Raw genomic sequence first — 16,859 nt, forward strand, 5'->3', positions numbered from 1 at the left:
TCTTCAGGTGCATATGTTCCAAGTATTGTTAAATAACCCCTATCAAATTTGAGTCGCACCGTTATTATTCTTTCGTTTATGAAAGTGTATTCCCTGATATTATTTTTCCATTTTTTGTCTATTAAAACACTCACTCCACAACGTGCTCTTTTATTCTGATCAACTCCACTGTATATCATTACGTAATCTTCCAAGTCTTTTGTCCCTTTGAGTTTCTTCTTTGTTTCAATGATGACCGCCATATTCACTTTGTATTCTTTAAGGGTGTTGTTAAGTTCTAACTCGTGATTGCCTAAGCCTTGTACATTCCATGTGGCTATGTTTAATATATCCGTTATACCCGTATTCATGTCCTTACTTTTGCCTAGTCGTCGTCTGTTGAATCCTAACCTATTCCGAGGCTCTCTGTGAAGCTTATGAGTTAAAGAAGGTTTTACATGGGCAGGTTACCGGCCTGTCGCACAACCCCCAACCTGGAGGACCAGTGGGCTACACTTAGTCAGTCCCCTACCCTTCGACCTGTCTGGCTTGGGTGGCCCTACCAGGAGCATACGCTCCCGCCAGCATAGCTCTCCGGGTCATTGGGGCACTCAAACCTCTCCACCACGATAAGGTGGTAGCCCTGGGAGAGGTTTAAATTAATTTATCTATTTATTTATTTATTTAATTTTTATCAATTTTTAATGGCTTTTATCATAGTGGAACTGAAACGGTTTTTATCGGCATAAGGAGGAGCTAGACATTTTAATCAGAGATTTTAACCCGTCCTGTATATGTTTGCAGGAAACACATTTTAAGGACACGGACAAGGGATATTTAAAACATTTTAACGCTTTTAGATTGGACGATACCAGCGGCCAACGAGCCCATGGTGGAGTGGCGGTTTTTGTTCGGGAGGCACTTTACACCTCCAGAATAAATCTTAACACACCGTTCCAAGCGGTAGCGGTGACGGTGCACGCTCCCGAGGCGATAACGGTGTGCAACGTTTACCTGCCGGAGGGTGCACCCGTCACACGTTTTAATCTAGAATCCCTAGTTCACCAGCTACCTCAGCCTTTTATTTTACTCGGAGATTTTAATGCTCACGATCGGCTATGGGGAAGCACCCCGGGACAGTGCAACCGTAGGGGACGTATTTTATCAAGTTTAATTAGTGATTTTAACCTATTTTTACTCAATAACGGCGAGAAAACCCGTTTTAACTCTTATAGCGGCGATTCTTCTTCCATTGACTTGGGTATTGTATCGACTAGTTAGGTCAATAAACTCAAACTCTCTGTGCATAAGGATCTTAGTGGGAGCGATCACTTTCCCCTTTTAATCAAAAGTGAGCAAAATTTAAACCCCGATTTTATTAGACCAGGCTGTTGGATTGTCCGGAAAGCTGATTGGCATCTTTTTAACTCAAATTTTAACTACGTGTGGGATAAAAGCAACGACTGTGTAACAAACGTAAATCTTTTGACATCCAGCATCATTCAAGCCGCCGAAATTAGCATACCACGATCTCGAAGCATCCTTCCAAGAAATGCTGTGCCATGGTGGAATGAAACCTGCGCAGAAGCCATTAAAAACGTAAGAAAGCTCTCCGAATTTTCAACAAGTATCCTACAGCAAATAATCTCTCCGCTTTTCGGCGACTAAGAGCGAAAGCGCGTCAGGTAATAAAGGACGCAAAGAGGATTTCTTGGATGAATTTTGTCTCCGGTGTCAACCACAGGACTCCACTTGCACAGGTATGGCGTAAGGTGAGGAGCATATCGGGTAGCAGCCAGCATCTAGGTATATCCTTCCTAGAAGTCGAAGGAAAGGTTATCACTTCTCCAGCTGCGATAGGGAACGTATTCGCCCAATTACTCGCCAAAGTGAGCAGCGACGAATGCTATGAACCTTCTTTTGCGATCCTCAAGAAAAGGCTCGAGAACGTCCCTATATCCTTTATGGAGCCTAAAACAACGGCAGACTACAATATGCCATTTACCATTTGGGAGCTGAAATCTGCCATCCATGACTCCCACGACACGTCCCCAGGACCCGACGAGATCCACAATGCCTTCCTCCGAAATCTATCGGAATCGGCGTTGCTGGAAATCCTTGAAACTTTTAATCAGCTCTGGGCCAATGGGGATTTTCCTCCGTCCTGGCGGGAGTCCGTCATTGTTCCCATCCGAAAACATGGAAAAGACCGAGCTGATCCGAATTCTTACCGGTCGATTTCTCTCACCAGCTGCCTGTGCAAGTTAATGGAGCGAATGGTAAATCGACGTCTCATTTGGTGGCTGGAGCGTCGAAAACTCCTCTCTAGGATACAATGCGGATTCAGACGGAACCGTTCCACAATGGATCACTTGGTTAGAATTGAAAATTTCATCCAAGAAGCCTTCCTTCTCCGCCAACACGTAGTCGGTGTATTTTTCGACTTAGAGAAGGCTTACGACCGGGTCTGGCGACGTAAGATTCTACGCGTATTACGCGAGTGGGGGTTTAGAGGCTGTTTGCCCATTTTTATACAAAAATGTTTAACCAACCGTGTTTTTAAAGTAAGGACGGGACAGTTGTCAAATTTTTACCCTCTTGACAACGGAGTTCCCCAAGGCTCCGTTCTGAGCGTGACGTTGTTCGCTATTGCGATCAACGACATAGCTCACTGCATCAAGGAGCCAGTGTTAGGGTCACTGTTTGTGGATGATCTCGCGATTTTCTGCAGATCATCTAGGGTCGTGAATGCATCGCGTATGGCGCAACTCACCATCAATAAACTTCACAAATGGACCCAAAATAACGGCTTCCTTTTCTCTTTGGAGAAAACAAAGTGCGTTCACTTTTCTCGCACTCGGGGCGTCCATGTAAATCCCACGTTACACCTAGGTGGTAGAAACCTCCCATTTGTGGAATCAGTCCGTTTTCTGGGGATGACCCTCGACCACAAACTCAACTGGAAGGAGCACATTAATTCTGTCAAGGTAAATTGTTTGAAGTCTTTGAACATTTTAAAGTTTTTAAGCCACGCATCTTGGGGAGCAGACCGCACCACCTTAATTTTACTTTACCGCACACTGGTGCGGTCGAAATTAGACTACGGCTCATTCGTGTATGCGTCCGCTCGCGAGACGTATTTGAAAGCACTTAATTCAGTGCACAACGCAGGTCTGCGACTATGCACTGGGGCGTTTAGGACCAGCCCGATTCCCAGTATATATACCGACGCAGGCGAGCCTCCTCTATGCTACCGAAGGACCTGGCTTCTTTGTAGCTACGTTTCCAAAATTTTAGCAATGACGAGTCACCCATGTTATAGTTTACTTTTTAAACCCCGTTTTATTAATGTTTTTAACCGAAGGACTAAAGCAACCAGACCAGTAAGCGTTCGTTTTAACGATTTTATTCGCGGATGCGAATTCACGCTACCTGAAGTGTATCCTGTTTCATTCTCGGAACACCCCCCTTGGATCACTCCCACTCCGGTGGTGAATATTCTTTCACGATCTCGACCGAAGTCTTCCACAACTCCCTCGGAGTACCAGCGTTTGTTTGCCATGTTCCGATGGAATCACCCCAACCTTACCCCCGTTTACACTGACGGTTCGAAAGATAACTCTGCTTGTGCATGTGCAGTGTTCTCCCCTATCCACGGGAACATCAGAGCAAAGCTTCACCCGATGTGCAGTGTGTACACGGCGGAGCTTTATGCCATAAGGACAGCTCTAGAATCCCTAGGTGACCACGGCGGCTCCTTTGTCATATGCACTGACTCCAGGAGCTCGCTACAAGCCATCTCTGGCTTCTCACCCGTGCACCCGATCGTGCAAGAAATACACTCTCTCCTGCTGACCCTTTCGAGAAAGGGTTTGAATATCCATTTTCTGTGGGTACCGGGACATGAGGGGATAGCCGGGAATGAGATAGCAGACGCTATGGCCAAGGATGCTCTGAATAACGAAGTTCTTGTCTCAACGCTGGTTCCCCACGAGGACTTACGAGCATCTCTAAGAAACGTGGTATTTGGAAAATGGAGGGAGTCATGGAGGATTCTAAATAATAACAAGCTCCGTGGCATCAAGGACATGGTAGCAGCGTGGCCCTCCTCAGCTCGTAGTAATCGGAGAGAGGAAGTAGTACTTACACGATTGAGGATAGGGCACAGCCCCCTGACCCATGCGTATCTCTTTACTGAAGAGAAGGAACCTCCCCAATGTGGGGATTGTAAATGTCCATTAAGTATTAGACACATCATGCTAGATTGTGTTAAGTACCGCGAAGCGCGAAGACGAAATAATCTAGGGGGAAACCTAAAAACCCTTTTAGGAGACCACCCTACCAACTTAATCTGTACATTTCGGTTTCTCAGAGAAATAAACATTTTTAATAAAGTCTAATTATGCACACTTTCAACGAAGACATCAGATGCAGTAGATTACTTAATACATAACTTTTGTAATTAAATCGCACAGTAGTGGTGCAAAATGACCTTGCCGTCGACGCACCCTAAATCCAAATACTACTACTACTACTACTGCAGTGTTCTCCCCTATCCACGGGAACATCAGAGCAAAGCTTCACCCGATGTGCAGTGTGTACACGGCGGAGCTTTATGCCATAAGGACAGCTCTAGAAGCCCTAGGTGACCACGGCGGCTCCTTTGTCATATGCACTGACTCCAGGAGCTCGCTACAAGCCATCTCTGGCTTCTCACCCGTGCACCCGATCGTGCAAGAAATACACTCTCTCCTGCTGACCCTTTCGAGAAAGGGTTTGAATATCCATTTTCTGTGGGTACCGGGACATGGGGGGATAGCCGGGAATGAGATAGCAGACGCTATGGCCAAGGAAGCTCTGAATAACGAAGTTCTTGTCTCAACGCTGGTTCCCCACGAGGACTTACGAGCATCTCTAAGAAACGTGGTATTTGGAAAATGGAGGGAGTCCTGGAGGATTCTAAATAATAACAAGCTCCGTGGCATCAAGGACATGGTAGCAGCGTGGCCCTCCTCAGCTCGTAGTAATCGGAGAGAGGAAGTAGTACTTACACGATTGAGGATAGGGCACAGCCCCCTGACCCATGCGTATCTCTTTACTGAAGAGAAGGAACCTCCCCAATGTGGGGATTGTAAATGTCCATTAAGTATTAGACACATCATGCTAGATTGTGTTAAGTACCGCGAAGCGCGAAGACGAAATAATCTAGGGGGAGACCTAAAAACCCTTTTAGGAGACTACCCTACCAACTTAATCTGTACATTTCGGTTTCTCAGAGAAATAAACATTTTTAATAAAGTCTAATTATGTACACTTTCAACGAAGACATCAGATGCAGTAGATTACTTTATACATAACTTTTGTAATTAAATAGCACAGTAGTGGTGCAAAATAACCTTGCCGTCGACGCACCCTAAATCCAAATACTACTACTACTACTACTATTTGATTCATGTAAACACATTAAAAAGACCTCTTGATTCCAATTGGAATCATAACATAATGATTCACTGATACTCAAAATATATACTTACATATTATAGTTCCAATGCGCGGTTATCACCCAACAATGTATATATCACTAAAACTAATGATATTAACATTAACAGCCAATCCACACACTTGATATTAAATCTGAAAGATTCGCGTGCAGAGAGAAGTCACAGTGCCATGCGCACGTCGAAAACAAAAATCTAACTCTTCGGAAAGCAAGTCACAAACTTTCGTGACAAGTGCTGCTATGTTACGGCAGATAACGAAACTACGTCGTATGATACCAATTGGAAGCATTCGGCGTTCGGGGTGAGAAAAGGGATATGGGAAAGATAGCGATTCCAATTGGAATCACACGGTCGGAAAGGGTTAACAGTGTTTAAATTCCAACCTTTTTATAATTTGACAACCCCTTTTATTTCGAAACTTTTATGAATGTTTAAATGTTTTTTTAATGCATCTTTTAAAATTTTTGTTTTTATAGATTGTCTGTGGTGCAAATGACCTTAGTTGTCGAGGCACCCTAAACAAATACTACTACTCCAATAGAAATATAACGCAATTACTGACTTCCTTGGCAGTTTATTTCCTTAAACATTCAATCTCTCAAGCTTTTTTACATGAGAGGCAACAGAGACCTTAAAATAAGACTAATAGGGGCATAACGACTGCCAAAATTAGTGGGCCAGAACCGGCAGGGAATCATTTAATTTTATTAATTTTAGGCATGTCATTAGATGTCGAGTAGATATAATAAAATGATCAGATAGTGAGAAAATAATAATGTAACGTAAACATGGAATACTCCAACACAGAGTAGAATTTCTATCAATGTACAACATTACGCGTTTGACACTGATTTCAGACATTTCTCTTTCCTAATGCTCTGAATAGTCTGAGGAATAACTGCAGGCACTCTCTCAAAATGATACATGCAAGTTTTCAGTTGAGGTACCGTCACAACTGTCACATTCATTATTATTATCTAGGGTGGGCAAAGCAAAAGACTTATTTTCCACTTTGATTGGATAAGTTGCAATTGTTCAAGAAAAGCCACTTTTTTGCTCACGTTTGCTCCCATACTTCATTCAAGTTTGTACCTCCTTTTCTACAGAAGTGGGAACCTCACTTGTATTAAGGCCTGTTTACAAAGTACATTAACAAGTGAATGTCTGTTTGCGTGAATGGACCAGAACAGAACATGTACAAATGAAAGAACCAAATTAGAAGATATTATATTTCTGTTCATGCATTCACACAAGTTGGGTACCTATAACATGGTGCATTTTCGTGTAAATTGATGCATTCATACTGAGGGGGAAGGTGCAGTACAGTCAAATAAACCACCTCAATTAAACAATAACAATGTATTTTCGTTAGATCGTTCGATACAGAATAACGCCGGTTGGCGTGGTCACGGTAGCGCGCGCACAGATCACAAGATTCGGTCAGACAGATCACAAGATTCGGTCAGACTCCTCGAAAATGTAATGGCGGCGCCCAGTCAGCGGCGTGGTCATAGAGTTATTAAAGGACTATATACTCTAAGGGCGTGGTCGACCATTGCGACCTCTGGCTGTGTCGTCTCCAAACTCTCGCGACAATTGCCGGTCGCCAGGCGCACCAACGGCTGGCGCGCGGATTTGAATTGTGCCGCCACATCACCCCCTCCGCAGTCTTTAGGCCACTAAAGAATCTTGAGAAAAAAAAGTAATTAGTGACAATCAATAGGGTTGGGGGGGGGGATGGAAGCCACAGTGCAGTGACCTCCGCCAGTGGTATTGCAAAAAAAATATATATCTCCTAGGTGGCGAACTCCTACAAGTTCTTGGGGAAATGGACCCTTCTCCCGGAGCGGGTTTCTCGTTGCGCCTGGCCGGGATCGGGCTGCGATGTCGCCGGAGGGTCGATGGCAGGCGGTGTTGTGGCGCTGGCTGGCGGTGGTCCCGATGTACCACCGGCGTCGTGACGTCCGTCCTCCGCTGCCAAGATGTACGATGGTTTCAGGCGGTCTAAGGATACCGCCTTCTCCTTGCCCTTCATGTCGACCACGATGAACTTGGCGTCGCGGCGGACGACGCGGAAGGGGCCCTCGTACGGCGGTTGCAGTGGGGGCCGGGTGGCGTCCGTTCTCACGAACACCTGAGAGGCTGACTGGGGGTCCTGGTGGTCAAAGACTGGCCTCCGTGATGCGAGGCGGGAACGGGTTGGATCCGTCGGAAGTGCCGGCGCAGCTTCGCGACGAATGACTCGCCCTCGTTGTCAGGCTTGGTAGGAGCGAAGAACTCTCCAGGAAGGCGAAGAGGCTCTCCGTAGATAAGTTCCGCCGGTGATGCGCCGATGACGGCTTTCCAAGCTGCTCGAATGCCGAGAAGCACAGCAGGTAGAGTGCCGTACCAGCTGTCGGTCTCGTGGCACATGATAGCAGCCTTCAACTGCCGGTGGAATCGTTCCACCATCCCATTGGCAGCGGGGTGGTACGCAGTGGTGCGCAGATGACGGGCACCGGTGAGCACCGAAAGCCGGTGAAAGAGAGAAGACTCGAGCTGCCGGCCTTGGTCCGTGGTGACTCAATGGGGTGCCGAAACGCGAGATCCAGCCGCGAAAGAACTCGCGAGCGACCGTATCTGCTGTTACGTCTGATGTTGGAATGGCTTCAGCCCATCGCGAGTAGCGATCGACACACGTGACGCAATAGCGGTAGCCATTGGACACTGGCAGGGGTCCTACGATATCAAGGTGGACGTGGTCGAAGCGCTGCGATGGGGAAACGAAACTGCCGATGGGGGACACTGTATGACGATGCACTTTGGACCGTTGGCACGGGATGCAGGCTCGCGCCCAGGTGCGGCAGTCCTTCCGCATCGACGGCCACACGAACCTTTCGGAGACCAGTTTGGCTGAGGCCTTAATGCCAGGGTGGGACAATTAATGGAGGGAATCAAATACCGGCTTACGGAACGACTCCGTCAGGTAAGGTCTCACCGTTGGGGTCGAAACGTCGCACCAGACTTCACCACTGCATCCGGGGACGCGCACTTTCTTTAAATTAAGGGAATTGTCAAGCTCATCGCACTTCGAAAAGAATTGCGCCTGCGAGCGTGCATGCGCGTCGAAATCAACTCCACCTGAGAGCGCTTCAACTCGCGAAAGGGCGTCCGCGACAACGTTCTCCCGACCGGCGACGTGTCGAAAGTCGGTGCTAAATTGGGCCACAAAATTCAAGTACCGGAACTGCCGGGGGGAACACTTTTCGGGCTTCTGTTGAAAGGCGTAAACAAGGGGTTTGTGGTCCGTGAATATACAGAATTCACGCCCTTCCAACATGTGACGAAAATATTTCACTCCCTCGTAAACGGCAAGAAGTTCACGGTCGTATGGGCTGTACTTACGCTGTGGCGGCTTCAGCTTACGAGTAAAAAAACCAAGTGGTTTCCACTCGTCACCCTCGCGTTGATTCAATACACCACCTATTGCGTTATCTGACGCGTCACAAAAAAGGGCCAGCGGCAATCGCACATCCGGATGAGCCACGAATGTCGCGCTCGCGAGAGCGTCTTTGCATTCATTGAAAGCGCGGTCTAACGTAACCGTCCACTCAATGGCATCACTACCCCTCACTCCTCCCTTTAACACTTCACACAGGGGGAATTGCACGTCGGCGGCATTCGGAATTAACCGTCTATAGAAATTTACCATCCCAAGGAACTGACGTAGTTCTCTGACAGTTTTGGGTATGGGGTAGCACTTCACAGCGTCAATTTTGTTCGGGGTGGGCTTAATGCCAGAGGCAGTCACTGTATGCCCAAGGAAAGTCACTTCGTCAACACCTAATACACATTTCGCCGGGTTAATTACAATACCGAAATCACTGAGCCGTTTAAAAAGAGCACGCAGTGGCACCCGTGTTCATTGGCGTCGCGCGATGCGACCAGAATATCGTCAAGGTACGCATACGCGTGATCGAGGCCTCGCAGCACTTCGTCGATAAAGCGCTGGAAAGTCTGTGCAGCGTTGCGCAGGCCAAAGGGCATGCGTATGAACTCGAAGAGTCCAATGGGAGTGGTGAGGGCGGTTTTAGGGACATCTTCGGGGGCCACAGGGATTTGGTGGTAAGCACGCACTAAGTCTATGCGGGAAAACACGCACTTACCGGCTAAAGTGTGGGCGAAGTCCGCAATGTGTGGCACCGGGTACAGATCGGGGACGGTTCGCGCGTTCAGTGCGCGGTACTCGCCGCAAGGGCGCCAGTCACCATCCTTTTTAGGCACTAGATGAAGTGCCGATGCCCAACAGCTGTCGGAGCGCTGCGCTGTGCCGTTCCGCACCATCTCCTCGAACTCCTGTTTGGCGATGTTCGCCTTATCCGGTACAAGGCGGCGGGGATTGCAGGCGACTGGCGGACCCGGTGTCGTCTTGATGTGATGCATCGTCGTGTGACGAAATTCGCTGGGGGTCCCAGATGGCCGAGTGATCTGGGGGAACTCAGCCAACACTGCGTGAAAACGAGGACTATTTACAACAGTCTTCACTTGCGGGTGATTGGAGGTCACCTCACGGCCGCGGGTCGTCAACGAGGTTATGCCGTCGATTAATCTACGCTCGCGAACATCCACAAGTAGATTAAAAAATGAAAGGAAGTCGACGCCAATTATCGGTCTGTCAACGTCCGCGACGACGAATCGCCAGCGGAAGTCGCGTTTGAGACCGAAGTTGAGCGACAAGTCGATCCATCCGTATGTCGCGATCACGGTGCCGTTCGCGGCGAACAACTGATAGGCGGATAAAGCTTTCCGTCCTTTCACTTTCGTACGGGGATAAACACAGAGGTCGGACCCTGTGTCGACCAAAAACTCTGTGTTCGTTGCGGCATCAATGACGAAAAGAAGGCGGGGCGTAGAGCAACGGCCATCGGCCGCCATTAACCGCTGCTCTTCGGGTTTTCCGCCACATAGGCACAGGGGGGCGGCACTTGTGGGCAGCAGCACCAAATCTCCCATGGTAAAAGCAATACCGCGGATCACGGTTCCCGGATGAGCTGCGATTTCGAGGTCGGCTCTTGGAGCGCGAGCGACCGCGAGACCGAGTGCTCAACGCTGCGACTTGCCTGGTAAGCTCTGCCATCTGCTTCCGGAGTTCCGCCATCTCGGAATACGCTTCGGCGCTAGCGACCTGGGGGTGTGACGTCACCTCACACACCTTGTCGGCCAGCTTCGCCAATCCCGCCAAATCCGTAGAATCCTGCGTGGCTTGGGCGGAGGATGGCAAGCGATTCACCCAAAGAGTGCGTACAAAGTCATCGGGTACGGAATTACCCGCAAGAGAGCGGTTATGGCGGAGAAATTGCGACGGCTTCCGGTCGCCGAGTTCCTCGTGTTCGAGGAGTTGGCGGATGCGCGTCTCTTGGGACGTAGATAAACGTGAAATCAGCTCGTCCTTTATCCGCTTGTATGGGGAGTCACTTGGGGGATTCACTATAATGTCCTCCACTTCCACGGCATGGCGGTTGTCCAATTGAGCCACCACGTGGGAGAACTTGGTGAGCTCGTTTGTGATGCCGGCGAGGGAAAACTGTACCTCCAACTGGCTAAACCAAAGTGCAGGCCGTTCCGGCCAAAAAGGAGGCACACGCATAGCTACTCGACTTACTGAAGCCTCGCCGGTTGGTGGGGCTTGGTCCACGGGGGCAGCCATTTTGGACGCCAACTTACTCGATGCACGAAAATCACAAAAAAACACTATAATCACGTCGGGGTCACCACTTGAGGGGGAAGGTGCATTACAGTCAAATAAACCACCTCAATTAAACAATAACAATGTATTTTCGTTAGATCGTTCGATACAGAATAACGCCAGTTGGCGTGGTCACGGTAGCATGCGCACAGATCACAAGATTCGGTCAGACTCCTCGAAAATGTAATGGCGGCGCCCAGTCAGCGGCGTGGTCGACCATTGCGACCTCTGGCTGTGTCGTCCCCAAACTCTCGCGACAATTGCCGGTCGCCAGGCGCACCAACGGCTGGCGCGCGGATTTGAATTGTGCCGCCACAATACATTTAGACAATGACTCCTACGAGTTAATGTACAGTGTAAATATGCCTTCAGGAAGAATGTGGATCAATAGATTCGAATTATCTTCATCAACCTCCTCTTTACCATTTCTGGTGATTACATCGTACATTTGCACCTCCTTGGGCTCTTCATGCTCCTGATGGAGCTCTAGAATTTTTCTCTTCCTAGTTACGGGGCGGTCTGGAGAGACTGGAATGTTCTAATCCTGGCATTGATACTGTTGTTTATAAGGCCTCGAAGGGCCTCACGTCATTTTATTTATTTATTTATTTATTTACGGGATAACCCATTAACCATATTCTTACATATAGTTTTACATATGATAAACAATACAAAATACTGAACACACATGCAATAAACCCAGAAAAAGAAGAAAAAAAAATCTATACAGAATTGCACATCAATGAATAAAACATGTAGAGAGATACAACAAAATAAAATTTAAAGTATAAACATGTTCTCCAGTAAAAAAGTTCATCTTTGCCACAGGTGACATTTGAATCTGGAAAAGGACATAGAGAAATCGTAACTTTGGCCAAGTCTATTAAAATTCCTCATCATTCTGGATAACGGGGAGTTAAAGGCATAATTTGTTCTATGGTAGTTAATAACAAATGGGTGCGGATTTCTGGAATTATGTCGGGGTGCGTTAAAATTTACTAAAGAAAGAAGAAAGGAACAGTCAATATAAGAATTAATAATTTTGTAAAGGAATAGGGCATCAATGGAGGAACGCCTGTCAGATAAGGATTTCAGATTTAAAAGGGATAGAAGATATGAAGTATTGTAATCAGAATGAGGTATTCCTAATTTGAAATTAATAAATTTGAGAAATTTGTTTTGGACCCGTTCAAGCCGTATTGAGTCTGTATTATAATAAGGTGACCAGTTTACAATAGAGTATTCTAATTTTGAGCGTACCAGAGCTATATAAATAGTCCTTAAAGCATGAAGATTGTTAAATTTTAGACAGGTTCTCTTTATGAAACCTAAATTCTTTAGGGCATCGCAGACAGTTCGGTCTAGATGTACCTTGAATGAGAGCTGGCTGTCAAACCAAACACCTAAATCGCAGACAGCAGTAGGTCTACCTAATACAGTGGAATTAATGGTATACTCATGAAAGTAGGGCGTGCAAGAGTGATGGAAAGTCATTACACTACATTTTGGTACATAGAGTGATAACTCATTTGCATCAGCCCACTGCACTAGTTGGTCAATGTTTTTCTGTAGCACAAGAGAATCCTGCAGGGAAGCAATATGCTTATAAATCTTTAAGTCATCAGCAAAGAGCAAGAAGTTAACGTCATCGAATATATTATGAATATCATTTATAAAAAGACAAAATAGTAAAGGTCCTAGATGACTGCCCTGAGGTACACCAGATAGACAGGGAAACGGCTCGGAGAAAACATGATTAATACGGACCATCAGAGATCTGGATTTTAGGTAGTTCTCAAACCAGCTTAAGAGCTTGCCATGAATACCTAAGGAATTCAATTTTGATATCAGTAACTTGTGGTTCACTCGATCAAAAGCCTTACTGAAGTCAGTGTATATCACATCAGTTTGATAATTGGACTCCAAACCACTAACTATAAAATCTTGCAGCACCAATAGATTAGTTGAGGTTGATCGACCACGCATAAAGCCATGTTGCTGTGGTACTATAATATTTTTTAAATGAGGAGTAATTCGAGAAACCAGAATTTTCTCCATGATTTTAGGTACACAGGAGAGAGAGTTACTACAGGCCGGTAATTACTAATATCAGTTTTATCACCAGTCTTAAATATAGGTGTAATGTAGCTTAATTTCCAGTAAGAGGGGAAAAGACCATTATCTAATGAATGGTTGAAGAGCAGGGTGAGTGGAAATGTGAGTGATTGCGAGCAATTCTTAAGAAATATCGGTGGAATACCATCTGGCCCTGATGATTTGTTGATATCCAAATTTACTAACACATTCAACACTTCTGAAGAAGTAATTTTAAGAAATCCCAAATTAATAGATTGAGGGTCGCTAGGTACAGAGCTTGCACTATTTAGGGTAGTGTATACTTGGGAAAAATAGTCAGCAAAGAGGTTAGCAGAAGACTTTGGGTCAGAAGAATGAACATCTCCATGGTGCATTTGTTTAGGTAATTGATCCGACCCAGACAAGGTTTTGACATATTTCCAGTAATACTTCATGTTGCAATTTATGGAATCCTCAATAATAACTATATGATCATGATGACACTTCTTAATAAGATTTTTACACTGAGATCGTAGATTGGAGTAAGATAAATAGTCAACCCTTGAATGTGATAATTTGTATATTTTATGGGCTTTCTTCTTGGCAATAATCTTTTCCTTCAGTTCTTTAGTAAGTACCGAATATGAGTTGGAGGTTGGATCAGGTGTGTCGACTGCCTGACGCCAGTCTCCCTGCCCTCCATATTTCCCCTCTCAGTTTGAGCGGCCGCTGCAGTTGCCAGCCCACGTGCGCAGTGAGACTCGCATGCCGGCTAAATGGGAGAATGTGTGGTCCATGTGGTCGCACAAGGCTCGTTCGTAGTGCGGTGTGTGTGTTAGGAAGATTTGTCTCTTTGTCGCCATAATTTGTAGCATACAACAGCGGGATGGACTAAAATGAAAATAAAAGATACATACTTCATTCGAGGTGAAAAGAAATTTTATCTTTATCTTCTTATTTTACAGGCCAACCCGCGGAAAAACATAGATTTTCGCAAAATTGGAGTCTGCGCAGTAAAATTTGTCTCAAGACCAAATTTGAGACTTAAAATGAATAATATCAGACCCCAGCGTTGGCTTCTTTGAACTTGGTACTCGAAACATTTAGTTTTTCCTTCAATAATATCGGAATCGTAGTACATAGTGAGAATTATCAAGCAATCTATTTTCGTCCGCCCTTTACGCCTCCCAAATCCCGTCTATCCCAAAGCTTGAAAATAGGAACTCTGAATACGATTACCATGCGTTATAGATAGTTAAGTATTACTCAGGACATAAATTTATTTTACGGAAATTAGTTCTTAGAACTTTACGAAATATGAGCCTGTTTACCGTACAGAAATGGAATTCTAAGAATAATTCTAAGAACATCCTCTGGAAGTTAGATATGGTACTCATACTACGGTAACAAAGTCGATTTTCTTTGACTGAGGTGTGTGATTTTGTAATGGAGTATTATTTCATAAATAAGAGAAAAATTCGTATTTCAACCATTACCTAATGAAAAAATATGAAATAACAGGTGTATACTGACATTAAGCTATCAGAATTCAAATGATGAGTTGGGTCTAAATATTCTTCATTATCAACAGTGGTGCAAATTTCCTGAAAAGTCGGTGGATAAACGTTACTAAGTATGAACATCTGCAACAAATAGATAATAATATATGCATTGTATTACCATATCTGAATACTCATTGATTTGCCACTTCCTGACACTTTCTGCTGACCTCTTCTTTCTCTATGCCGACAGGAATAAGGCTCCCTTTTTGCTGCGTCGATAGTCTCTGACAGAATTGGTAGTTTCCATCGATAAGCTTTCTTGTTCGACTTAGGCAAAAACCAAAATTCAATGAAAAAATTAGCGTCGCATGGGCACGCTCGAAGAAAGTGAGACCAGAATCCCCAGCCGAAGAAATCGAAACTCGATAACTTTCTCGGAGCTGTCAAGAAGTGACAAGATCACACGATTGCAAGTTGCTACTGCTTATCCTGTGCGCTCCTAAGTCGTTCGTTACCTCCCCTCAAGACCATCAAGCACCTCAAAGCTTCGAAGAAAGAGGGAGAGCGCTCCTTCCCCTACCCGACCCCTCCCCTTGCGGTGCTTCCGCTGCCTCCCCTTCCTATTGCAGAGCGATCGAGTCCATCCAGTACCCTCACTTTGCCGCAGGCGACGCCCTACGACGACTCATGTTTTAGTCATTATTATTCGGTAATTTATGACTTAATGCATGCATATTTCTTGGTTTTCAAACTCGCAATGAACTATTAACGTAGCTGGGGATTTCCCGTTGTGATTGTTTTTTGCTTAAAACAATGCGTTCACTTAATTCCTACGTGTTAAAATTGCAATTTCCACTTTATGTAAATTTCGATAAGCTAGGGAGAAAATTCACAGTAACTTTCATACAATAGCGAAAATTTCATTCCGATATTTTCATTTTTACCGCTTAAATTAGAAAACGTGTTCACCGGGCAATCACCTTTCGCCTTAATAAGTACACAGCAGTGTTAGCTGCTTCTGCCCACATCTGCTTAGGACTTCCTGCGTGAAAGAGCATTCATCGCACTTTCTCCAGAATGGTGCGATTCAGTCTCTCTGCTACACCATTTTGCTGTGGAGTATACCTTACAGTTCTCTGATGTGTGATTCCTCTGCTTTTAAAGAAATTCTGTAACTCATCACTCAAGAACTCAGTTCCATTATCAGACCTGAAAATTTTTAACCTTTTACAGTTACATTTTCAGCCATATTTACAAAATCAATCACTCTCTGCTTGGTGTCAGACTTGCTCTTTAAGAAATAAACAGTCGTTCTGCGAGAGAAATCATCTATCTAAGTAAGAATGTACCTTGACCCACTCCATGACTTTACATTAGAACCAAAATCACACGGATCAGAGTGAACAAGACCTAGTACCTCATCTGCCCTAGTACCTCCTTCCTTAGGAAAAGGATTTCTGTGCTGTTTTCCAAGAACACAAACATTACAGTCATCAGCAGGTTCATACTTGAAATCAATGCAATCACTTAATTTATCCCGCAACAATATCATATTTTGCATACCCAAATGACCCATTCTTTGATGCCACAATTCATAGTCATTAATATTGCACACAAATGCCTGCTTTGATTTAACATCCAAACGGTATAACCCATTACTCGTTCTACTTGCAGTAGCTAGTTCTGTACCATTACAGACAAAGTCATCATCATACATTTTACAACCCTTTTTATCATAAACAACAGTGATCCCTTTGTCGGCAACTTGACTTACAGAAATCAAATTTTCTTTCAATCCAGGAACATGCACAACATGTTTAATTTCACAAATGTGATCACTTACATTTAGGTTCACAGATCCAACACCTCTGCTTTTAAGCTTACAGTTATTTCCGACAGTAATCACAATATTACCGTCAACGTCACGACAATAATCATGCATACGGTTGTTTAAACTTATATTTGGTGGTGCCCAGACCATAGCTAAACACATAGGTTCAAGACAATTGGGAATAGAACAAGCATGTGGCAATAACACGAACGATCTATGGAAACTTCTCAAACCGCCATCTTTAT

At 45.1% G+C, this 16,859-nt stretch overlaps 2 protein-coding genes across 2 annotated transcripts in view; one reads left to right on the plus strand and one right to left on the minus strand.

The window, feature by feature from the left end:
- LOC124165138 (annexin B9-like) overlaps positions 1-16,859 on the plus strand; it is a 96,210-nt gene that overhangs the window by 10,378 nt on the left and 68,973 nt on the right. The window lies entirely within an intron of this gene.
- Positions 8,207-11,166, minus strand: LOC124164927. The gene is made up of 4 exons (XM_046542159.1): positions 10,580-11,166; positions 9,430-10,443; positions 8,430-8,674; positions 8,207-8,379 (listed from the first exon to the last, which is right to left on the minus strand). Exons 1-4 carry the CDS (start codon positions 11,164-11,166, stop codon positions 8,207-8,209), a joined length of 2,019 nt encoding a protein of 672 aa, XP_046398115.1.

The sequence above is a fragment of the Ischnura elegans genome, chromosome 9 (genome assembly GCF_921293095.1).
Source record: "Ischnura elegans chromosome 9, ioIscEleg1.1, whole genome shotgun sequence".
Taxonomy (NCBI): Eukaryota; Metazoa; Arthropoda; class Insecta; order Odonata; family Coenagrionidae; genus Ischnura; species Ischnura elegans.